This window comes from Mycetomoellerius zeteki, unplaced genomic scaffold, assembly GCF_001594055.1.
Source record: "Mycetomoellerius zeteki isolate Tzet28-1 unplaced genomic scaffold, Tzet1.0 scaffold135, whole genome shotgun sequence".
NCBI lineage: Eukaryota > Metazoa > Arthropoda > Insecta > Hymenoptera > Formicidae > Mycetomoellerius > Mycetomoellerius zeteki.
The window spans coordinates 2,924,296-2,950,290 of NW_017256287.1; the positions used below are offsets into that span (position 1 = coordinate 2,924,296).

Below are 25,995 nucleotides of genomic sequence, written 5' to 3' on the forward strand. Positions count from 1 at the left end.
ACATAACATAAATGTAAATTACCATATCTTCCGTTTTCTCCACATAGCAAGGATCTTGAGGATTCAACATGAGAGGAGTAAATCCAGCCAACGTGATATCTTCCGGTAGTTTTACGAGTTCCAAGTCTGAAATAAAATATAGAAATCCGGTACATCCTTTATATACGAGAATCGATACTCCTTGTATAAAATTATGCGATCGTGCCAAATCAGATTCTCTTTTGGAAGCATACAGATTTATCTGAATTTATACGATCCACATACAAAGATGTATATCATGTTATGTATACCGTGAAAAAAGCTCAGACGTTTATGTAGCGCGATTTAAAATAAAGTGTAATCGATACAATGTGATCGCTTTCGGACGATTCGCCACCTTTCACGTCCGATATTAAGATTTTACATAAAAACACGATAGATAATCATCAACAATAAAATTACACTAAAATACGTAATAAAATCATATACTATACATATATTTTTGTCAATAACACAAAGAATATTTTTTTCTATACTTTTCGTACACTGAGAAAAATGTTTGGTTGAATTAATTTGAATTCTGGTTAAAAATGAATGAACCAGAATTTTCTGGTTAAATCTACTAGAATTCTAGTTAAGATAATTCTCTGATTGATATAATCTTCTGGTTCGTCCATTTTCAACCAGATATTTTTTCAGAGAGTGTACATATAAAATTTACACCTACACTTTAAAATACCAAAACAAAAAAATACGAGGACAAATAAACTAGTGAATAATTTGCTTCAGTGTAAATTTATTGCAACGTCGCGAGTACTAATCGCATCATTCATCACGTATCGAAACAAATTATTCATGTTCATTTACATTCGTTTACTTCGTCTGGATCCCACTTTAAGTGCACAAATATAAAAGAATATTGTTTAAATTTTAACAATTAATAACAAATAAACTGAATTAAACGCTAATGACTTCAAGCAACAGTAGCGTTAACGAAAGGCTGAGGTCGGATTATTGCTTTGACAAACTTATTAATTCTAGTCAGCCATGTGATCAGCCATACCCTCACCAATACGTGCGTAATGATATTCACTATGAGCAATGCGTATTGACGTCCGCACATACGTATCTACTCGGTTTAGAGGTAAGTGTATTGCGAGCAAGGACGCGTCGCGAAACTAGAACGCTCGTTTCCAGCCGATCGGACCCGTTGGAAGACCCAGTTCGAGACCGAACTCGCGATCATGTCCAGTGATCTGTCGAAAATAGAAAAATTCACGTGTTCTGTTCGCGAGAAGCATACGCATTCGCGACCGACCACCATGGTTCTTATCGGTCTGCCAACGATCGACAACTGCTATTACAAGTGAACAAGCGGCCGTAAATTCATCACAAAGTCGATCAAATAAAATGTAGTTTTAGTTATCGAAAAATATAAGAATCTAACCTTCAACAATGTCACGATAAATAATATGGCGAACTATGCGCTTTCATCTCTGAATACTTGAGAGCCGTTAATATAATATTCTTCTCAAACTAAAATTATACCTGTGTTATTTTAGAGCGTTTACTTTAGAGTGATAAATTATAATTATCATCAGTTCTACAATTTGAATTTAATATCACTCTACACTGTTAAATCTATAACATCAAATTTAAAAATTTCAATCGCCATTTCTGCTTCTACTCGATGTATCGTTACTTTATATTAAAACAATAATTAAGTTGACACTATATAGTGTCACATTTAAATTTGACACTATTTACTGTCACTACATAAGTAGTGTCAAATTTAATTAATATTTCAGGGTGCTATTTCATTTGTGCGTTTTTGTCATATGACAAATGTGTGCAGAACAGAAAGTCCTCGGATCTCTTTATTCTATAGTCGATCAATAGGCATGAAAAATTTGTCGTACGATAAAAACGCACAAATGAAATAGCACTCGGTATAAAATAACGATATATTGAGTAGTGAAATTAGGTTAAATTTGACACTATAAATTTAACAGTGTGCCAAATGCATCGACGATGCGTGCTAAATTCGTGCGGATGTAACCGTGATAGCCGAAAATATCTGTGAGAGACGCGGAGTCGGGTCATTTTCATGGCGAGGTCTACACGTGAATGGGCTCCGGGGCAATGCAATTTGTGTATTCATAACATGCGCGCGGCATGCATATAGTGGCGATGTGGCTCGCACGCACGCTGAAAGACCATTGGCCACACGCTAGTAAATGCGGCTGCAAGAGAATGGCATTGCAGTGGTCATGTCGAACGTATTCACCGTTACGCAACCGTCGCGGCAGCTATCTACGGGTCAACAGACCGGGTACCGACTTCGCCGACTTCGAGGAACGCCATTTTTTTGATTAAGTCTGGTCCAGGTCAGCCCGCGAGAATCACTCGCATCGCAACCGAAGCGTTTCGACCGGTTGCCATTTCTCTCGCTGTTCACACGCTCTTAATCAGCGTGAATGTCAAAAAATAAACGTCATCGAAATGCAGCAATAAATAATGAATTTTATTAGTATTAATTACTAATAACTTTCTGATAAAATAAGATGTATGTTTAGAAGAAACCTACTAAAAATAAAATATTATTTCTACATCAAATAATGTTAAAGCATTTGTTAACAATTTTAACTAGGTATATTCTTCAAATTATTCGAATTCTAATTTTACGAATTTTAGTATATTCTATCAAACTGATTGTTCCAACAATATAGATCGAATAACGTTATTATTTTAAAATCAATTTGGTGTTTTGATAGTTTGGATATATTTCGCACTCTACTTTAAAAAAAATTACCGGAATGTAAAAAATATTAAATTAATTCAATAAATTAAATTAATAATACCGACTTGCATCAATTTCCGCAAGTATAAATAACCATCAATATGGAAATTTTTTTTCTCATAAAAGACGAAAAATATTTCCTTACCTTCCTCGCGATTCTCCGTATCCTTGCCTTGAATCAGAGTCGTCCTGGTGTAATTTAATTTCTCTAGGAGATTCACCATCGTCGCTAGTCTGCTCCACGCATCTCCTGGTGGTCTGTAACAAACGAAAGGAGATTGAATTAAGTCTTTTCTAAATTTCATGATAACATTCATTAGAAACAGCTAAAGTCGAGACAAATTGCTTACAGATCCACATCACGGTAAATCTATCGTGATTTGAAAAAAACTCAGATGAATTTAATCATTCTTTTAATACATAATTCAAAAGAACGAGGAAGAGGAATTCGATAATACCAAGGTTTAATGTGGAATTCTTTCTGTGCGATTAAACTGCTCGCTTCAAAGATTAAATTGTCGAACAGTAATTTACGACTTGTATTGCATTGAGATATAATGATCTTTAATTCCTCAAATTATATTTTTTACTGGACTTTCTATCATTGCTTGACGCCACTTTGGCGCCGCGAGATCGATAAACTTTTCATATCTCAAGATAATATTCAGGACTAATTTTCTACGGGTTTCAGATTCCTTATTATTGTTTTTGTACGAGTGACAGCATAAATGCCCGAAAATTCGTGCCGGCTATGCAAACAACACTTGCTTAAATAACACATTTGTTTATAAAAAAAATAATCAGGTAAATTGCTACTTGATTTTCTTCACCATCGGCTACCTGGCGTACACTTGACATGAGGTAAATATTTTCGGTTCTGGATCATTCGTCACGCGACGAATTCTTGCCACAAGGGTACAATTACCGCATTCGACGTGACCGAGACTTCCAATGAAATTCCATTTGCCAAAAATACAGTTTCAATGCGCTGCACGAATAATACATCGAGATATTTCAGAGATTCGCGGCTTCCGCGTGGTCACGACGAAACGCACATGGAATTTTCGCACGCCTTCGCGTGGGACGTGGCGCACGATTTCGCGTATTTACGGTGAGATACATAAATCCAAGACGCGATTAAAAGAATGGGCGGTAGATAAAATTTATATCTTACCATTTGTGGCACGAAGGAGAAAAGGTGATGTGAAAAGGAGACGCCGGTCCTTACGCAAATATGATATATTTCCGTGCGACTATTCATTATCAATGTCGAGAATTACATATTAGAAATTATTGTGGCAGGGGGGACCTGCGTAATGCGCGCGGTGGATGATAATAATAATAGATCACGGATTTATACATTTAATGTACTTCGTATGACCAGCGGCGGCTCGTTTCACTGACGTTATTAATGATCTACCCGCGGCAAGGCATACGTTTCCATTTGCCACTTCCGTATTACTGTAAAGCCAAAGTCGCTCGTTCAATTAATTCTTTCGTCGTGCATAGCGGCTCTCAGATCGTGCAAATTCTCATTGTGTAAAACAAGAGCATTTAAAAGAATTATAATACCGGAAAAGCATTAATACACAACGGTTACATTCTGTGTATTAATGCTTTTTTAACGAAATAGAACAACATTACTTACTGCTTGCCTCGCATTATAAAAGAATGGATCTAACTATAAATTTTTAGAAAACCGCGCACATACACAATCTTAACCCGAGAATAGTCATCTGATTGTTTTCTTACGTAAATGAACCTAGGATGTTTTTATATTCCAATTAAAATCATTATTATTAATCCTCCACCGGTAATGTTGGATTTTAAAGACATAGTCGGTTTTATTATAAACTCTGGTAAACAAATTTAAATCTTTCAAAAATAAATAAAGTTCAACTTTATAGTAAATACGCGTTGTTAAAGTTTTCACAAGTATGTAAGAATTTTTTCAGATTTTTAGACAATCCAACAAAAACAACATAAAAATATGTATTAAAGTTAAAAAATCCAGGTTAACGAAAGGTAAAAATTTCACATTGTCAGTAAAGAGTTAACAACATATGAATGTTTTATTAATATTTAAAAATGATATGAATTCAATCACGATTTTCTGAAAAATAAAAATAGAAACTAAATTTTAAACGAGAACAAATATTAAACAAAATAAGAGAGTATGTTAAATATATTTTTATAATATTACGAAAAAAAATTAAGATTTTAATTAACATAACACGTTTTTTATTGCAGATTTTTTAATGAAATCGCGTATTTAAAAGTTCATAAAAAATAGTTTTTAAAAATGAAAGAAAATATATTAAACAATATCCATACGAAAGAATATTTTACAATTCACATATTCTCGCAGATAGAGTATAAAAACATCCCAGATGACATTCTCGGGTCAATGATATATGCACGACTTCAATGACGATGCACTAAAGATCACGTGAGAATCGCGAGATTTCAGCGATCGCTTAATTTCGCGACAAAAGGGCAAAAGTGCATGCGGTTTCCGGCGCGATTAATCGACCGGCGTCGTTAAAGGTCATCGATTAATCGTATCTGCCATCGCGAAATCCATGTCCGCGTCGAATCGTTGCACGCCGCTCTAAGTGCAACGACGATCAAGATCGAGAGAGGATCGGCGATCGCGCGTCCCGTGCTGCGCGGCGTCCTTGCCAAGGAAACGCTTGACTCACGTAATTGTTAATCGCTAACGAGCAACAATGATTAACCTATCCCAGCCAGATAGTAGCTGTTGGTTACGCAAAAAAAAAAAAAAAAAAAAAAAAATCCGCGTCTCGAGACCGACGTTGCGAGAGAGAAAGAGAGACGGAGAGCAAGAGAGAGAGGGGAAGAGGGAGAGCCTCGAGGCTCGTTTAATGGACAGTAGATTGCATCAGTCGGACAAGCGTGACTCTTGCGCTCTTATCCCTCTCCCTCTCTGTCTCTTTTACTAGCTCTTATTCTTCTTTTATTTTATCTCATTAGCGAAACTCGCGCCGAGAAGCGACGACGCGCCGTGCGTCGATAAGATGAACGGCGCACTGCTCTCTCTTTCTTCCTCTTCTCTTGTCTTCTCCACGAGCGCGCACGAAGCGCGCACTAAAAAGTATTCGCTCACGTTTGATCAATTCGCATATGATCAATTCGAGACGCGCCGACCCGGCCCCTTGATGAAATGCTGGCCCACGGGGCCCTCAAGCATAGCGGGGCGTCGGGATTTCCCCGTGCTCTCAGATCCCTTATTTAGCGGCGTGACTCAGCACAGGGCACACTAAAATTCGGGCAGATAGAAAATTATCAGATAAAAAATTGAAGTATATTCGATTATAAGACTATATAAGAATACTAGATACTAGAAAAAAATATTAATAATAATATTCAATAATGTCATAATTTCAATATATTCACATCCATGGTAATAATTTTTGTTTTAAACCACTTTTCTATACTAATAAATTTTCTATATTTTTATTTTAATTGAGAATTGTACTATATGTACATACACTAACGTGCTCATTATTTAAGAAAAATTTTAAAATACATATCTACAAACGGAGGCCGTCAAGAGTCGGCTAATTATTCATTCTAATAGATGATATTTCTTTCATTAATATTTTTAATATCGCGCACATTTCAAGTAAAACTGATCAATTTATTTCCATCTTCATAAGAAATACATGCAGCTATTTAAATTTATCTCGTTTAATTTAAATTTAATTTAAATTTTTATCATTTAAAATTATCTCGTTCAATTAGGTTACTGATAATAATTTGTAGAACACTCCTTTAATACTGTCGATATTTTAGATATAAATTAAATGACACTTTAAAATCTTGCGCCTCTGTGACAATACCCTGATCCGTCCTTTTGCCTGTTTTTTGAAAATTTGTCAATCAAATTGCGGCAGCAGTGTAAGAATTATAAATTAGAAACGGAGCGGGACATTACAATCACGAACACGTGTCGCGCCACGGGAACGTCGTCTGATCGCCGCGGGTGTCGCGATGTCTTTACCCGCGAGTTTCTCACACCGCGTGCGATTCGCCGAGGCATCACCGCGCGAGGAAATTAATAGTCCGATACAACAGCCATAATTCAAAACACCTCAAGTGTCAACCTGAATTAATAGTCGCTACGTACAGCTGCGACGAAGCCATGGCCGAATGCAGTGCGCGAGTTGGCGAAAGCCACCCTACAAATCTCCTTCTCTGTCTCTCTTTCCTTGGCGCTTCGAAGGATTAATCCGTTCGACAAAAGCACGATGTAGACCAGCATATCTCGCGCGTTCACGAGGTTGCGCGAAACCCGCGCCCTCCTCGTTGAAATTAGAACCGATGCGCGGTAATAATTAAAGCGAGACAGTAACTTATGCATTCGTTATAAATGCGAAAGAAGCATGGTAGAATAGTGCCGCGGGAACCTGGTGCACGGTGCGCGACTCGCGAGAGATCGAGCCTCGATACGATGCAGCGGTTGACCGTGACCTACGCCACACTCACTTCCATCACTTCTCCCCATTCGTGAGATATCGGCTCTCGCTAGAACATGCTCGTGTCTATTGAGACTTCATGCTGACGCTCATTTTTAGCATCAAACTAGGCCACGTGATTAAATTGACAAATATCAAGCGTCAATTTTGATCATGTGACCTGTTTTGACGCTAAAAATGAGCGTCAAGAGTCAGTATAAAAAGATACCTTCGGGCTAATATTACATTTATCCATTTTTATTGTACGACAAATTTTTCAAGCCCGTTGATTAGCTATAAGAGAGAGAGATCCAATAATCTCTCTGTCCTGCAACCAATTAACACACTTGAAAAATTTGTCGTACAACAAAAACGGACAAATGTAATATTAGGCTTAAGTTGACGGCTGATCAAATAAAATGTATATAAAAATTTAATGATCTCTTGTCAATTTGTCACTTCGTCTTCGAATTCATGCGTAACTCCGTTCTGTTAAAAACAGTCAGCCTAAATTCAAAGATAGATATACGGAAAAAAATCGGAAGATTTTTCAAAGCTAAAGTGCTTAAGGCGTTTTCAAATGAGATTGATTATATAATTTATTTCCAATAGTCAAATATGATTAGATTCCGACAGTAGCATTTCGCACGCTAATGATCTTTCTCGCTCTCAGATTCAAAATAATTATTCCAAGGCCAGACGTCAGTGAGCATGATCGCGCTACATGCTAAGTGCTTTGTACTTCGTTCGTGCGCGACAGCCACGATCCCAAGGCTAAAGATGTTCGGATAATAATTATTTTCGAATTAATCTTCTTTCATAATAATCTCTCATAGAACTTCAAAATATGTTTGAAAATAATTGATTTCAGAATCTAATATTTATCGATATCAAACATTATAAAATAAGGATTAAGTATATACTTTTAAATACATTATATCCACACATTCTTAAATTAGAATTTTCTAAAAAAAGGTTTATCATTTATTCAGAAATTATGTTCAAAAAACTTGCATATAATTATTTAACTTATATTATTATTTATGCATTACACATTTGACTCATTATATTATTATTTGTGTACTTTTAGCTTTTTTATTACATTGATTATCAAGTAAATAAACTTAAATGTTTGGTTAAATAAGCTTCAAAAATATTCTAAGATTTATTATTTACCAGATCTCAAAAATTATATTTAATTTATGTATAATTATTTAAATTATTATTTGAGTATCACATCTCTAGCTTTTTCGTTACATAAATTATTCAGTAAATAAGCTCAAATAACAAAAACATGTTCAGATTATTCAAAAAATGACAATTATTAATAAATAAATAGATTCTCGAAACCCTCTCTTGAGTCTCTGCCCATCATCTTCGATATTGCACGTCAGCTTCAATGAATGCAAATTTTTATGCAGCGAAAATTCCTTCGTAAACATCGCACTCGCTGGAAGTCGATGGGCCGATTCAAACCACACAAACCACAAAACCACAGGATCGGTAAGTTCAAGATATATCGAACATTTCTGTTGCACGTTACATTCTTGGTACACGTGACATTCGTTTTCACGCATTGACATCTAACTTTAATCCCGAAGGTATGATTTTGCGACGCGCGGTTAGCATGCGCAACAAAGTTGTAATTAATCTAGACAGGGCAGTCCGTAAGCCAAACGAAATTTATGTTGCGAAACAATATAAGGAGATTAGGGACTTTCCTCAAGCAGAACATTACGGTAACTAAAGGCCGCGTACGCGCAAATCTCATTTCCTTTATTGAGTTTAAGATTAAGAAACTTACCCGACTCTGTAATCCGTGCAAGACGGCGGAGGATTCCAAACAGTGCTATGGCAGAGCATCCAATCGCACCAAATCTGCAGAAACAAAGGAAAGAACATAGTAATTTATAATCCAAATTAACATAATAATCCAACATAAGCCAAAATGTCAATGCTGATACGCAGATAATTTTTTTAATTTTTAATAAGAATTAACTTTTCGAAATGTTTTAATCTTATACTCAAACGTGAGAAATAATGAAAAATTGACGTTAAAAAAAATGCGTGTATTCTTAAAAAATTATTTGTAAATCCAATGTTTTATTCTATAAAAGATGAAGTTCTTTCGAGGAACTTTTTTGCTTGAATACAACAATTGTCAAAATCATAAATCACGAGAAGTAAATTTTTAGAGAATACGTAAAAAGAAAATTTTTTTTATTTGAGGAAGATACTTCTTCCAAGATTTTTATTACTTTCGTTTATAGCTGTATCAAATTTTTAAATGTCGGAGAACTCGCAAAAATACCTCTCTATTTATAGACACACCCGCGAGACTCTTTTTTCATTGAGAACGTCCATCCATCCTCATACAGTGAAACATATTCCAACGGCCTTGTATCGCGTCTACTTTATCGGCAATATTAATGGTCTCACCTCAGTCGTAAGCGCGAGTCTGGCTATTATTCCTTGTATCAGCTCGCATTCCGATAGCAATCATTGTTTCTTTTTTTCTTTACATCTTTTATCGTTAGCCGAGAAATACATAATGACTGTGCAAAGACGCGGTAATTTCACAGTACATAATTAGAAAAAAAATTTATTTAATGCCATGAAATCGATAGTTAATCTATAGTCAATCAGTATTAATTCGTCATTTTCAATGATCTGAAAAAATTGTACTACATACTTTTGTAGCATAAGACTAACATTTATTTATGTAAGTACTTATTTATGTAAGTACTTTTAAGCAACATCCGCCTTCTTGGCTGTTAATCTTATTTTTTTCGATTTTGTATGCTGCAGTATCATTTTACGATCGATCTTTTATATGGTTTAATATCCAGTTAAGAAATCGTGTAATTTCAAAGTTCCGATGTCTGATCACCCATCATTAATCGAAATGTGCACTTACGCGTATGTGATGACATACGATAGATACATTAATTGTGACTGTCAAATTGTATAATAAGTCGCGACACGATCAGATTTTAGATTTGACATATCAGTCACCAGCGGAACTCTGTGGGCGCGAAACTCTCGCAGCGCTTCATAAATTCTCCGTGATTAAGCATTCGAGTTCGGGGCTGCGACAACGATGGGAAGTAGAATCGGATCAAGTTGACGGAGAAAACCCGACGTCTTTCAGAGTGATGCAGTCTGTACCAGTGATAATTAACCAACGGTCTACCATAAATTATCTCGTGAGAAGCGGAAGCGAATAAAAGCTGTAGCAATGAATGAATGATGAAAGCTATTTTTTTACGAATAAACTAGTATTTATATTGGCTCTCAAGATATGAGAATATCGTGATGAGTTCTTCTAGCAAGAAGTTGAGAGGTTGGCCGCCACTGCTCCAGATCTAATTATTCCGTAATAGCGAACTGCGGACGATGGACGTGATCGAGGCAACGTTTCGACTCGGAAATTGACTTACGCTCGCCGACTTGCGTCGCGAAATGCAATTAAGACTTCGCTCAACCGATATGTATTGATGGGGGAAAGAGGGGGAAAGTACCTTAATAGCCGGTAGAAGCACTTGGAGATCTTCGCCGACCACCAGCCTCGGTTCCTGTTCGCTATCTAGCTGAGCTTTCAGTAGATATACACCACGTTCTAAGATCAAGCTGAACATCTGCAGCGATACGACGAGTGCTCGTTCTTGGACTTCTGATCTATAGCCTTGCTCCATTTGAGAATCTGCAATAAAAAATTATGATAGGATGAAATAAATTCATGCACGTTCGCCAATTTACATACATCTTAGATTAAGAAAAGTGACTCAATTTCATGAAAGAAAAACTCGAAATACATATTAAATAGTGATTTGTATTAAAACCATGATAAAGAAGACATAATTAAAATTTTTATAGTTAGATATAACTAAGGATAAGTTAAATATAACTATGTAGTTTTAAGATATACAGCATCTCTCCACTTACGACGGGATTATACATGGAGAGAAACTTCAGTCGTAAACAAAATTGATCGTAAGTCGGAAATAGTAGTCACATAATACTAAATCTATTAAGAACGAGAAACACCAGTTATTAAAATTAGATGTTGAAATAATGCATCTATGTATAATTAAATTTTATTTAATATTAAATCTATTGTTTTTCTTTCTCTTTTAATAATATTTATATTATTAGCCACTCTGGACATAAATAATTACTAATTAGGTGAAAAAGATAATATCCGTTTTAATCAATGTGTAAATCTTAATCTCGGTTCAACTTAAATACTCTTCATCTTTTTCTAAGTTTTATTGAATATCGTAAGTCCAAAAGTCGAAATAATCGTAGATGAAGGGATATATCTGTAGTTAAATTTTTTTATAGCTGTAGAGTAGTATCCTTTCTTTTGATTTATATAGCTTTATTCATGTAGCTCTTTATTTCTCTTTTATGTATGTCTTGTAAAAATTTAATTTTCGGGGCCGATAATTTTTACAATTGTCACATTCAAATGAGAAAGTTTCTCGAAAGAACTTCATCTCTCATAGAATAGCATTGAAAATCGTCAGTATCGTCGCTGAAGATTCCGATTGATTACAAACAACTACTCGTGAAGGAAGGAAGAGAAAGAATGCGAGGGTGCATCTACTACACGCGGCAATATCCGGATGGCAAATTGGTGCTGATTGTTACATTGGAGGGGGGAAAACGCGTAAGTTAATGCCGGTAGCGATCACGTTTCGGTGATGATGATGATGGCTGATCGATGCGCAATCTATTCAGCGTCGCGACCGGATTCGCCATCGGCGGCCATGCGTTTTCTCTCTTCGGGACTGTCATTACGCGTTGTATCGAAACTACGTGACGGGACGGGGCTCCCGGCGGATTCAGAGGAGCGAAGGTCATGGCACAACCTTCTGCTGCACCACCTCCACTTCCTTCGAGTCATTTCTAGACCGTTTCCTGAAGTGGTACCTTCGGAGGGAATTTACTATACATATAATGAATCGATCCCCTGGCGAAGGGAAACAATTCTCTTGAAAAGGTCAGGTGATATTATCTAAAAACGGAAATACCCCGAATATCGTCTCTTTTAATTCTGGATCTTGAGGGAGAATAAGCTTTAACTACTTACTTCGTCTGCTCAATTACTATCAAGCTAAAAATATTGTTTTGCTGTAAATGTTGCTTAAATTTTCTAACAACGCGACATTTGAAAGTTAAACTTTAGAAGGAATTTATAATATTAGAAAAAATATGAACCATCGTATTTTCTCACTTAAAATAGAATTGCAGAATAGAACAATTTAAATTCATCAATATGATTTAAAAATTAGGGTTGGTAAGAGATGTTTTTTTTTTTTTTTTTTTTTAAGAACAAAACTCTTTGTTTTTTTTTCACACATATTTTTAATGTTTCATACATGTTTTAAATAATATTATTTAAATAATATTATTTAAAAAAAAAAGTGTTTAAAACATGTTAAAATCGATTAAGCATGTTTTAAACTGTTTAAAACATGATTTTTATCACAACTTCTAATTAAAATGTCATAAAAACAAATAAATAAAAAATGAGCAGTTGGAAAATGAAGTTTTTCGTTATCTCGCGTGTTTATTATCGATATGCGAATATTTTAATATCGATTTCCAAAATGATACATCTTATATGCAGTCGTTTTCTACAGTCTTAAACATCGAATGCTGCTACTTCGGGGATACTACGAATATTCACACGAATATTATGCATCTTCGGTGAAAGTCCCGTTGCTCGCTGCTTTGTGCATCTTTATTAGCGAGCTATAGCGAAGCTAATTAGATGAGCATCGCTAACGATGGTGTAATGGATCCATATAAGAACGCCACTTATCAAAACTGGCGTTTATCGCGGAAAAACGAATAATGTAGTAGATACAGCAAGATAGATACAAGTTCTCTGAATGGATATTTATCACAAAGAAAAAGAAAATTATCTAAAGAGCTCTTAATATATAGAATATATTGAAAATAAAGTGTAAAGAGCGTTAGGTAAGTGTTAAATCCATTTAGAAAAAAGGCATATTTTACAAAAAAAAAGATAAGTTCATACTCGAATCTATCGAAGTTGTCTCTTTTCCGCGATGCTAATTGGTTCTCTTGCTACACTTACTTTGTGAACGGCTGTCATCGCATATTTTGAAAGTACTGTATACTAAGAGATTAACAGTGTAAAAAGAAAGGAGATAAAGATATGACAGTCATAAATTAATATACCAATTTCGAAAAAGTCAACCCAATTTGATTGAGTGAAGGTGTATATCGACCTATCTGAAACTCAATATTACTGATAAGGTGTAACAAATTGTGTAATCAAAATAAATGTTATATACGTTAATCTTTTTCATAAGTTCCAGGTTTCTCAGTTTCTTAAAGAGAAAAGCGTTGATTCTCTATTGTGATAAATATTAAACAAGAAATGCTGCTTCCTGCAGATTTCGTTTAGTCTAGTATAGTAAAAAGGAAATAATGCGCGCAAAGCGGTAAAAATTATATATAGATATATACAGGATGGCACATGAAATGTTATATCATTTGATTTATAACACATATATACATATAACACATTTATTTCTAACAAAATTGATACAGAACTGGAATTGATTAACAAAGTCTAAAAATTGGATAATCAAATACGACATTTCGTGCGACATCCTGTGTATAATATATAAACTAGGAGATGCAGTAAAAATCTAAAATAATTTGCATATGCCAAACGACAAAACATTCAAGAAAGGAAAGTAGCTATAGGAAAGTTACAACAACAGATAGACTCCGCATGCATTAGTCGTCCCTATTTTTTCGCTTGCCATAAAAGTTGGCGGCAACACTCCAAAGACGTCCGAACATTCCGCTCACGCGCGATAGTAAGGGCGTGATTTCGCGTTGTGCGTGTATGTATGACGCGAATTAACTCTGTAGAATAGAAGGCTAACACAAATCTAACAAGCGGGAGAGTAGCGCACCGTGCCACGTCTGTGCCATCCTCCATCAAGCGTCGTGCATACGCACAACAGCCATATTCGAAGGTAGACTCTGGCAGTTTAATTTATCGCGGACAGGGATAATAATTAGCGTTTAACCGCGAGGTCGCCCCCGAGAAAGCCCGTGTGGTCTTCTACTCATCGGGGATTGGGAGGGGTGTAAAAGGTAATTAGTTAGAGAAGATTTACAGGGAGAGGCTTTAACTAATTGCCACCGCGATCATTAGCGAAACTCAGGCGTATCGTCCTGTACGATTTCCTCGTCTTTCGCGCGAAAAAAAAAAACGATCTAGCTACGAACGTTAATCCGTGACTAGATACACCATGACTGTGACTACACAGAAATTATAAAAAATATATTTATACCAATCATCGATTCAACACTATCAAATAGCAAATAACAATAACAATTTTGTGTCCAAAAAAAAATATACATTAAGAGCAAGGTGATCATAATTATATAACTATGATTATTACTGCTATAATGTTAGTAATAATAACTATACGTATTCTATCGATAAGTATATGTATACTTGGGTGTAACTGAAATAACGCCTAATCGTATTTATAACGTCTAAAAACTAAGTTGCGAAAATTGCAAAATGGTAGAGGATTTTTCGACTTAGTTTTTTATTAGGAATAGCACTGTATGATTACTGGGGGTTATTTCAGTTACACTCTGTATAGTTGATAATCCGAAAATGACTATATAATTATAGTTATTATTACTATAAAAACGATTACAATTACTATAATTTAATTATAATTTATGGTCATTTGTGTATCATATTTTATACCATATTTTATACAGTTATCCAAAAATGATTATATTAATAATTAAATTATATTAATAGTTAAATTACAATATTTGCAGCCATAATTATTATATGATAATAATTATAATTAGTCATTTCCGGATTGCCAACTATATACATACATTTGCTGATAGAACTTACGTATAGTTATTATTACTAACATTGCAGCAGTAATAACCATAATTATATAGCAATATGTAATTATAGTCATAAATACTAAAAATTTTTCTCTCAATGTGAACGAATTCCACAGCGATGCTCCGCATGAATGTCGCAAGGCCAACGAACTTCGTAAAAAGTGCGCACATTTTCTCTTATCGAGATCTTTAACTAATGAGGTAAATGCGACAACGAGATCTCGCACGGATCGAGAAGCGCTTTTAATGAAGCCGGTGGGTAAGTTCGGTCTTCCTGTTTCCCGGACTGATATTAACATCGCGAAAATGGAATCAAGTTAGTAAGCTGCGCGCAGATAATTCAATTATTAACAATTCTAGCAGACACCGTGCTTCTAATTCAATGAATTCGCCGCGCGCCATCAGGATATTGCGTTTTCACGAGATTCTTCTTTAATTTCAAATGAAATAAAAATTTCGTTACACTTGTTTACCCCAAATTCATCCAACACGTAATTCATGAACTCTCAAAGAGCATGTTTACATTCCTTCTTTTCTTCATTTTAAAAAATCTCAATTTTTTACGAGCTAATTTCGTATATTTACGTAATATTATGTTCAGCAAAAAAATAAAAAAAATATACCTCGGACGTAATATTGCGTTAATAATAATTCGTATATAAACGTCTCCTCTCTCTCATTACGCTTTACCCAATTTCTTTTTGTGGAGAGAGACTTGTTACGTTTTTAGTGACCATTTTTACATATCTCTTCAGGCATTCAAAAACGATCGTTTTTTCTCTCGTCAATGTATTGATAGTTATTCGGTCCTTAAGTAGTTAACGGTAAGGATGGTAATAACCAATTGCTTGACGGCAGTATCGACGATACCGTTGTCTTTGACGGATGAAATGCGTTTTTTCGAACCCGGCAAATCCGTGGTACGCGTATGAAGAACGCACTCGTTATTTCGGTTACCGCCCCATTCCCTCTTATAACGACTAAGGGGAATATGAGAGAGCTATTGTTTAAGGATAATCACGTCTTAATGGCCGGCGAGAGAGCGTAATGTATCGTTAAATGTAGCTGTAATACGGAGAGCAATAAGGTCCGCGCGAAGTGCAGGATGATTTTAATGGCGAATATCTCGTCTGAGTGTTTTATGTATTATTTAAGCAGCATGGCGCAACGCCCGCTCGCACGCGGATACGAACGCGTGTAACAGCGCGCTCGTTTTGCGGTTTAACGTTTCAATCCTCGCTACTGCGTTTTACCCGCATTTATCGTGAGTTGTACCCTTAGGTCGTTAACGGCTATTATAGAGATATTATGAGGTTCACATGATACCGTGCAACTTCTACGATGTTGTACCTGATTCAGTTGAAAAAATATTTTTTTGTAAATATATTGCTTGATAAGTACATACAGACGTTAATTCTTGGTACATATAATGATTTTCAATCCTTTACTACACATAATAGAACGCTCGTATCCCGGATTAATTTTTGTCATTTTTACAAGTATATAAAAATTATTAAGCGATTCTTACATATATTCTCATATGTTTAAAAAATATTTGTAAAATTATATAAAAAAATCAAAGAGATCTTTATTTAGCCAAGTATTCCTGGTATTTCAACAAAAAAAAATTGCGCAAAACGCGAATGACCCAATCATGTGTACCCAGAATTAATTAGAGCTCTTATAACAAAGTTTAGCTAAGAGCAATTTTATCAAAATCCTATAAGAGAAAAGATTATAACACAATATATTTCTGTATATATATTATTTTGCTTTAACTTATACACTTTAACTCATACTTATATTTTAATTAAGGTTATAGAGTTAAATTAAAAAGTACCTATATATATAAGTTAAAGTTAGATAAGATAGTATACATACAAGAAAGCATCATATAATGTTTCTTTCTCTCTCATAGGATTTTGATAAAATTACTCTTAGCTAGACTCTGTTATAGGATCTCTGATTAATTCTAAGCACACAAGATTGGTTCATTCGCAAGATTCTGTTACAGAATCTCTAGGATTAATTGACTTGTGACATAGATATCGATACGATACCTAGTTAAATGTGAATCAGTTTAATTTAATACGATATTTTATTGTTCTTACACAATGATTCTCTGATCCTTTATTACACACCATGTCATTCATGTCCCGGTTAATTTTCAACACTTTTACAAGAAAAATTATTAAATAATTCTTACATACTTTAACACACACACACACACATTTTTAGAAAGTATTTTTATAAAATTGTGTATAATTAAAAAAAGCGAAGGGTAAAGACTATTATTTAACTCCAAGTACTTCTAGTATTTCAAAGAACAAATTTACGCAGGATATGAATGAATCCAATTATTTGTACTAAGGGTTAACATTAATATACTTTCGAAAAACGTGCAAGATTTTTATTTTTAAGGATTCCATTGCAGAATATTTAATTTTAACGCAATATCTGACATTAGAAAACAATTTAATTAATTAATTGCTCGGAGTAATTATCAAGTTAATAATCGCGCAGCTTTTACGCTCATAATTACTTTCGCAATAAAATTAAAAAAATAATACGTCACAAGACTAAAGGGTTCGAATTTCTCTCGCTGTTTAGACGTACGTCTTTTTATCCTAAGTGGTTTAAAATTCAAATAGGTCGTCGCGACGTGATACAAAGATACAACATTGCGCAATGAATTTAGCACCGACGACCCCGTGGTAATGCTTTTCGAACGACGTACGCGGACCGCCCGGAGGTAAAAACGATGAGATACGAGCGCGTCCGTAAATAATCAGGCATAGGTGAATTCTCGCCGTCGACCTTCGCGCGCGCGCACCGTTTACATGCGCTAATCACGCCAGTAGATTAATGGGTTCTCCTCATTAGGCCGGGCCCGGCGTAATCGTCATTTTATTAGTCATTTTATCGGTGCACTCGCGTGCGCGCGCGCTTTTCCAGCAGTAATATCCCGCTCGTGTCACATTACCATACTATTAACATAGTGCATACCTCGCGGCAACGGTTCAACGACTTTAACCCTTTCATTGCCCGCGGCTGCATTATTGCGTACATTAACTTTTAACGTAATTTCCGGTGATCCGAATACGCCTCTTTCGATCGAAATCTTTTACACGTAGTTACGTCGTTCAGTTTACCTCTTCTTTCCTTTTTCCCACTGATCCAAGATTGTTACTCATATTTCATCCTAATTTTTAAACAGAAATTACAATTTGGCTCTCTTTTCATTCATTATGGATTTATAAGAGGTCCTTGTAATAATAGATTGTCAAACCGAGATTGTCCAAGAAATTGACAACTAAACGAGCTAAAAAAAAAACGAGCAAATGTTCCATCGCATGCGAGAATTTTGTGATGATGCAGACGGGATCGTTTCTCAGTTCATGCACGCGAAGAGCTGCCACCGCCGCAGAAGGAATCACTGGCAGGCGCCTGGCGCCAAGAACACGTTACAGGAGGCCTCGTCGACGCCAACTCCGTCGCCGTGTGAACGAACTATGAGACCCCGAGATAGCACGCACTGTGCGAACACATGCCAGTATACTCGGCGAGAAGAGATACGCGACGTCCTTGATCATTTTTCAATCGATAAGGAAAACGTTTGGTATGTGAGAAGAGCTGGGCGGCTAGAAACGGGAGACAGGAAGAGGGCACATTGCTCGTAGATATTATACGTAAGCTTGTTAAGTTATCGTAAACTGGTTTACTCGTTGTTTTGCGCCTTACTGCGCCGCAACTCGAGATTTAATAAAACGGCGCCGCGCGACACTAGCCAGTCGACCATTCGATTACGATATCTCGTATTCTTGATATTCCTCCCCGCCCATTCCGCACGCTCCTTGGTATCACTGAACCAGGTGGCGATGAGATAAATTTCGCAAGAAACGATCATTTCAGGCCAATGACCGTGCGTCAATGTGCGTGATCGCCGCCCAACGTTACAAGTTTCGAAAGGAAACGATCTCCCGAAATTCTGCACGTCACGACCGTGAAACCGTCATCTTCCTAATGAGCATAAGTTGTTCGTGCTCTATTAACCATTTCTTTCACAAAATATTTCGACGAATATATACACAAAGATATTAATGAAAAAAATATTTTTTATTGTATTATTTATATCCTGAAACAGTCTTTGAGATACTTTAATGTCGTTCTATTCAATTACTGAATTTTATTGAGTTCAGAAGGCCACCTACTTTATTTTAATCATGATAAATAAAGGTATTCTAAATTATAAAATAAAATTCAAAAATATTGAAATACATTGCATTTTTTAAATAAAAAGGACCAAATATATACAAACAGAAGATTGAAACAAGATTAAACAAAAGATTTCCGCGTTTAACTTTTTGTTATTTTTTTAATTCACATTACATTATTAAGCCCTCTTTAGACGATCTATAATTCAATATAAATCGACCGAATTCGGAACAGAATTCTACTTATAATTTTAATTGTTGTGTAACATACAAACATTTGTAGAAGTAAAATTCACACATATATAAAATTATAAGTAAAATTTTATCTTGAATTGATCGCGAATTGTAGATCATCTAAAATGTGGACTTTACCACAATAAACTCTCTAAAGATGATGACTTGAAAATGATTTTCAGTATTATATGTCCTAAATTCTATAGATATTTAATATAACCGTATAAACTCGAGTAGCCAAACAGAGAAAGAGAGAAAGAGAGAGAGAGAGAGAGAGAGAAGTGACGCAATCATCTGCATCGCCATGTGTCTTATTTTACTACTGTCAAAAGGTATCGAGATGTATAACACCAAATCCCTGATCGAATCTTCACATCGCAATACAAAAGACAAGTGTATGTGACGGATAGCGTTTTATTCATCCCCAAATGAGTCACGATGTTGACGTGCCGAACAGTAACAGTGGCAGCTGGCAGTGGGATGTTAGTGGCGCTGGTGATCACGCCGGTGGAGAGATCATCGAGAGAGAGAGAGAGAGAGAGAGAGAGAGAGAGAGAGAGAGAGAGAGAGAGAGAGAGAGAGAGAGAGAGAGAGGCGGCCCGCTCGCTCACTCGGGAGCTCAACGTTCGACCTTGGCGGGACCTTGCGAGGTCGCCGACATGATTCCGTCCTGTCTATTCCACTCGGCAGATCGGCAGGGATTAGGAGAGAGAAGTCCAGAGAAGCGAAGTTCAAAAGGGAGGGAAGATGGGTCGGCTTGAGACGCGCGACCTTTTGTCATCCGCCACACCTTCACCCAGGCAGCCGACTAGAGATTTTTGTCTGACTCATTCTTCTCGCGTCAGTCGCAGCTAGATGGATACAGTCACTGAATAGGCACATAATTGGGCTCGCTCGCGGCGCGTTCGCGGAAAAAGACGACGCAGAAAAAGCGAGCAAAAATCTTGGGAGCACGAAGATAGTTGCGACGCATCGCGTCGGGGCGGGAAATCATCGGATGACATGATGCCGTGTCGCGAACAATCCCATTTCAACTAATTACAGTTCCTTAGGGTGAGTTTAACGGCGACAAAAAGCGATGGAAAGATAGTCGACGATTTTGCATCACGCTACGACAGCACGCGAACCATCTTCCCCTTTTACCGTATTTTCGTTTTCTTTATTGCAGTCTTCCTATTTCAATTTCTAATATGCATACGCGATGAATCAGGAGACACGGTAGGGTCTCGGCGATAAGTTGGATCAACGGCGAGCTTTCTTCACTAAACAGTATGTAAATTAGGCAACATAATCTACCAGATATGCGCTTGCTACGCATCGCAGAAAATTATTCTTCGATAAAATAATTATTATGTTATTAGGTACACGTGATTAACGAGTCGGTCCAAAGTCGTAAAACTAGATTTGAAAACCTTTTATTGCCATATCGTCGCGCGGATTGCTTAAAGCGAACTGCATAATATAATAAGCTTTTATTGCATTACAATGATACCACAAAAAAAGCTATAGCTATTATTAAAGTAAACCGTTCTCGCAGGACGTCGGAAATACATAAGAGTGAGACCACCGCGGTCTAGAAAATCGAGGATCTCTTCTGTACTCAACGTTCTCTCGAGACTATTCAATTCTCGCGATTTCTGCACGAACGGTCGTGGTGATGAGACTACGCTGCGAGACTTCCGTGTAGATGGGAAGCCGCGACCACCCCAACAACAATTTACGAACAGATCCACAATCTACGTGCGCTATTTGTTACGCTTACAGCAATGATTCGTGAGTATGTCGTTCATCGGAAGAAACATAAAAACGATCACAACAAATCTGCAAACGCATATCTCTGTAGATTGACGTTGAATTGTTTTGCAAGAAAGAAAATAATCTTTCATAATAGCATAAAAAAGCTATATTACGTTATCTAATCTTTAAAGCGATTTTAAATCAAAATTTTAAATAAAAGAATTCATATAGATACGAAATTAATAACTATTTAAATTTGCGAAAAAATTAATAATATTTCAATGAACGCAATATTGTCCATCTAACAAATGATTAAACTTCATAAAAAATTAAAATTTTTAATTAATTGTCAATTTTTCTGGCTTAAATTGTTCTTCGAAATCTTCTAATGCCCGTTTCTACCAATGTAGATTAATTTTAATCTCGGTTCAATTTGTTCTTAATCTTTTTTTAATTCTTAGGACTTAGAAAAAGATGAAGACTTAATTAAACCGAGATTAAAATTAAACTACATTGGTAGAAACGGGCATAAGACACATTCATTTTCTGGTTAACTTATTGTTAGACTTAACCCGACAATAATGTAAAAATTGTATTTTTTTTTATGGTTAATCACTGAACTAATAGGTAACTTTTAAAGTTACCACTACAAAATTAGTTTAGTGATTAATCATACATGGAAAGGACAGTTTTGCTGAAGTATCTAAAAATTTAACTAAATATAGATCTGAAAATAAACTTGTTAGGCTATCAAACTAATTCTATAGGACGCTTAAACTGGTTGTTATAACGTCAAAACTTTTTGCAACATTACTCATCAATCCCATCATGCTTGAGATTCCTATGTAATTATTTTGATAATCCAACAAAATTTTTTTAGTATATAGTTATAGTTGTATATAGTTAAATTTTTAGATACTTCGGTTTTTTTGTATAACATGAAGAACATAATTTTTGTCATCTGCAGATTAAACGAGAAACCACATTTTAATCGGAAAATGAAAAATTAAGTCTAAGTGTATTATGTAATGTTATGGCAATAACAAATTTATTAATATAGATACACGTTTTTAAATTAAAACTGCATTGTGTTAGCGAAGTATCGCAGTTATTGTCATTCAAATAACTTTGAATATCGAAAGAATCTCGATACAACTTGGCATCACGCGTCAGCGCAGCGCAACAGATATCTATAGCTATTGTGCGATTCTTCGCAGGAAGTTATGTATTAACGGTTGTAAACGACCGCTTCGCAAAAGGCCGTTCGTCCGAAGGTATAAGTGTTCATGCAAATACAAAAGTAAACGCGTCTTTCTCCGAGTTCGCGTTATTGCATCGTCGATACGCATGTATCGTAGTTGCTTGACTCGCGAGAAATTCTACGCCGACTAAATTTAAATCTACAAATCTCTAAGCTTCCAAAAAAAAACCTACGGAAAAACGAAGACACGGAAGAAACTTAAAGAACTTGATTTTCGAGCCGCGTGACGAATATTCAAATACTAAATAAATGTTCTAGTAAGATAATATAAGACTGACTTAGTTAGGCGCAAGGTGATAAATATGTCATAATCGGAAAGCGGCAATGCTAAAGATAAAAATAGAGATAGAAAGTAAAAGTAAATGGTTAAATAGTAAAATAAGAGCGCATATGAAGTATGGAAGGATGAATGAGGTAAGAATTTATTGTAAACCAAGTCCCCTTCTTGGCTATGTAAATGCTGAAGTGTAATAAATTCTATTCTATTCTACTAAATAAATGTTCAGAGATACTATACAGAGCAGCAGAATAATTTTACTTCTGGCATCGTGTTTCTTAAAAACGTGTGAGAATTCTCTTTAATTAGTTCCAATAGTTCAACTGAAAATACAATTCGGTGTTTGATGGAAACTCATACTCTCTAAAACTTTTAGACTGAATCTCAATCTGAAGAGTGAAATCTCACTCTTAAAGTGGAATCTCAATCTAAAGAATGAAATCTCACTCTTAAAGACTTCAAATTGAGTCACTCTTTTTCAAAACTGGTTCAATTTTCACTCTTTAGAGCGAGATTCCACTTTAAAGAATTTAGAGGATAAAGTTCCATCGTGCAATGACGAACGCAAGATCAATCGGCAGTGTGTTAATAGACGTATGTTGGATCGTCCCAGGAAAGTTGATCTTATATAAACGCCACACGTTTCTACAACATTCTTCTCCGTACGGAATCTCGGCAGGCATTTTTCCAGGATCGTTATTCCACACACGTTGACCACGAAGAAGGCGAGGCATTGATGCCAGACGACATTCACGTTTTGTGCTTGATCGATTAATGACAGCACTATTAATTTGCAAATTGTCGTTTATCCGGCGCCGTCGCAAGACCGTCATCTCATTCTTGTTATAAACGAGAGGACTGCGCGCCACTAGTTAATTGATTAATCGACCTGTTAGCCGGTTTCTCATCGACATGTCGCATACGTTAACGCTTCCAATATTCAAACCTTATTTACATAGACAAGCATCTACGTTCAATAAGTAGTTTCCTGTGTAAATCACGCTTACTTTGATGTATCAGCTTTTGTTAATCATCGAGAAAAAGCATGTTCATAAATATAAATCATAACAGGACTCAATTATTGAAGACTCTATTAAATGCTTGCGGAAATTTTATGCGTCATGATTAACATCCATTTCTACCAATGTAGATAAATTTTAATCTCGGTTTAATGTATTATTTATCTTTTTCTAATTCTTAGAATTACAGAAAAATAAAAAGTAAGTCATCAGATTAGTTATCAGATTCTATTTAAACAATTTTTTTGATATACATAATAATTATAAATTGTCTTTAAAAAACAAAAATTAAAAAATATATAAATCGATACAAATCGAGAATGTTTGATTTTTCTAAAGAAACAAAAAACAAAAATTTAAGAAAATAAGATAATGAAAAGGAATATAGCAACTATCATCAGAACACACGAGAATATGTTTAAAGATCAAAGGAGAAGAGCAATGACATTCCGGTAAATCCAGTCGGGTAAATTGAGAATTCAGATCGCGACACAAGCACACAACAATAAGCTTGATTACCTACCTTCATACCGATATCATTAACATCACCGTTAAGTTCTATCTTGGCGATAAAAACAAAAAGGAGGTTTACGCTTACGAAACGATATTAACGAAGCGCACGAGGTTTTCTTCGGTGCAATTATTACTTGGCGTCGTGATATGTTTCGTGATACGCAATCAAGCGGAGGAAGCGAGTTTTAATAGCCGGACCGAATTAGTCGCAACGCTACCTGCGGAACGATCGTCAATTTGTTGGCTTAACGAAGGAACGAAAGTACGGAATCGCCGCACTCGTTAGGCAATCTCGTCCCGAGTGGTCGCGAGACCACGTGCGTGATTAGAAGGGCAGGAAATGAACATCGAGTCAGGCTGAACTGACTTTTGATTCGAGGCCAATAAACTGTCGAGACGAATGGAACACGACCAGCCTTTGGTGAACGTTCGTTTTATCACTGTAACTTGCTTTACCTGGAATTTCAATTTGCAAGATTGTGTTGCTGCGCGTTGTGGAGAAAAATTATTGGATTCATAAAACTTTGACAATTGTTGAATTTCGCATCGAGATTATAAAAACATTACACAATTAACTTAAACGTTTTTTGTTAAGAGAAATATCAATGAATCAATTGAAAATTCTGTAATTAAATTTTGGTATATCCATAATAAGATCATTCATAGATACATGCTACATACATACTGCGTGAGAAACATATTTTATTTATATATATATATATATAATGTATAGACTATTCCATCGTTGAAATGTTGCGATCTAACGCTGGCAACGTCAACGTCACCTCCGCTGCAGCTACTGCTGTTCGTTCACCCGACCTTGGCAAGGTCACGCAGCCACGATAAAAAGGAGCGAGGCAGAAGCGCGGAAGGTAAGCAAGGAGGGGTTGACTGAAAACAGAGGAGGGTAGAAGAGAGCGAGGAGAAGGTCTAATCAACGGCCGGCGTCATGCTCCAGAGAACATTGCGGGAAGAGAAGGCAGAAAAAGCGGCGAAACTGCCGGAGGGAGACAGGAGCGATGGCGAGAAATAGAAAGAGACGGTCGCACGAGAAGCGGAGGCAATGCGGGGAGCGAGAGAAATGCCGACCGATTCCAACTCAAACAACACGAGAGTTCAAAAGACATCGATGGCTCCCAAGAGGATCAAAAAATCATAAAAGTCACCGATATTGACATCAAAATATGGCCAGATTTACCGTCTGATAAGAAAGTTTAATTTTGTCCGTCTATAACTCTACAAATCTTTAGAATTTTAATATTTTAACATTAACTTTCAAATTATACGAATACGTACGGTACTTTTGTGATATTACCACATTTACCTAAGAATGATTTATTGTCCATTTAAATTGCTCTGGTAGTCAATAAGGTTCTCCATAATTTAAGGAAATATAAATGAAATTGCATAGAATTGTTGCAATAGTGAAGAGTTTACCAAAAGATTGCTTATACATATATTAAATTGGAGAAAAGTTGGCGATAAATTAAAGATCCATTAAGTGGTGACATCAGATTGATAATGATTCGATATAAATCTCGCAAGTTCACA

The 25,995-nt window shown here is 35.8% G+C and overlaps 1 protein-coding gene across 1 annotated transcript in view; it reads right to left on the minus strand.

Annotated features, from left to right (window-relative positions):
- Positions 1-25,995, minus strand: part of LOC108731734 (Smg6 nonsense mediated mRNA decay factor) — a 98,816-nt gene that overhangs the window by 33,187 nt on the left and 39,634 nt on the right. Inside the window, exons 18-21 of the mRNA XM_018462219.1 lie at positions 10,779-10,960; positions 9,062-9,135; positions 2,925-3,037; positions 23-126 (exon numbers count right to left, since the gene is read on the minus strand). Of these exons, the coding sequence (XP_018317721.1) occupies positions 23-126; positions 2,925-3,037; positions 9,062-9,135; positions 10,779-10,960 (473 nt within the window). The remainder of the gene's footprint in view (positions 1-22; positions 127-2,924; positions 3,038-9,061; positions 9,136-10,778; positions 10,961-25,995) is intronic.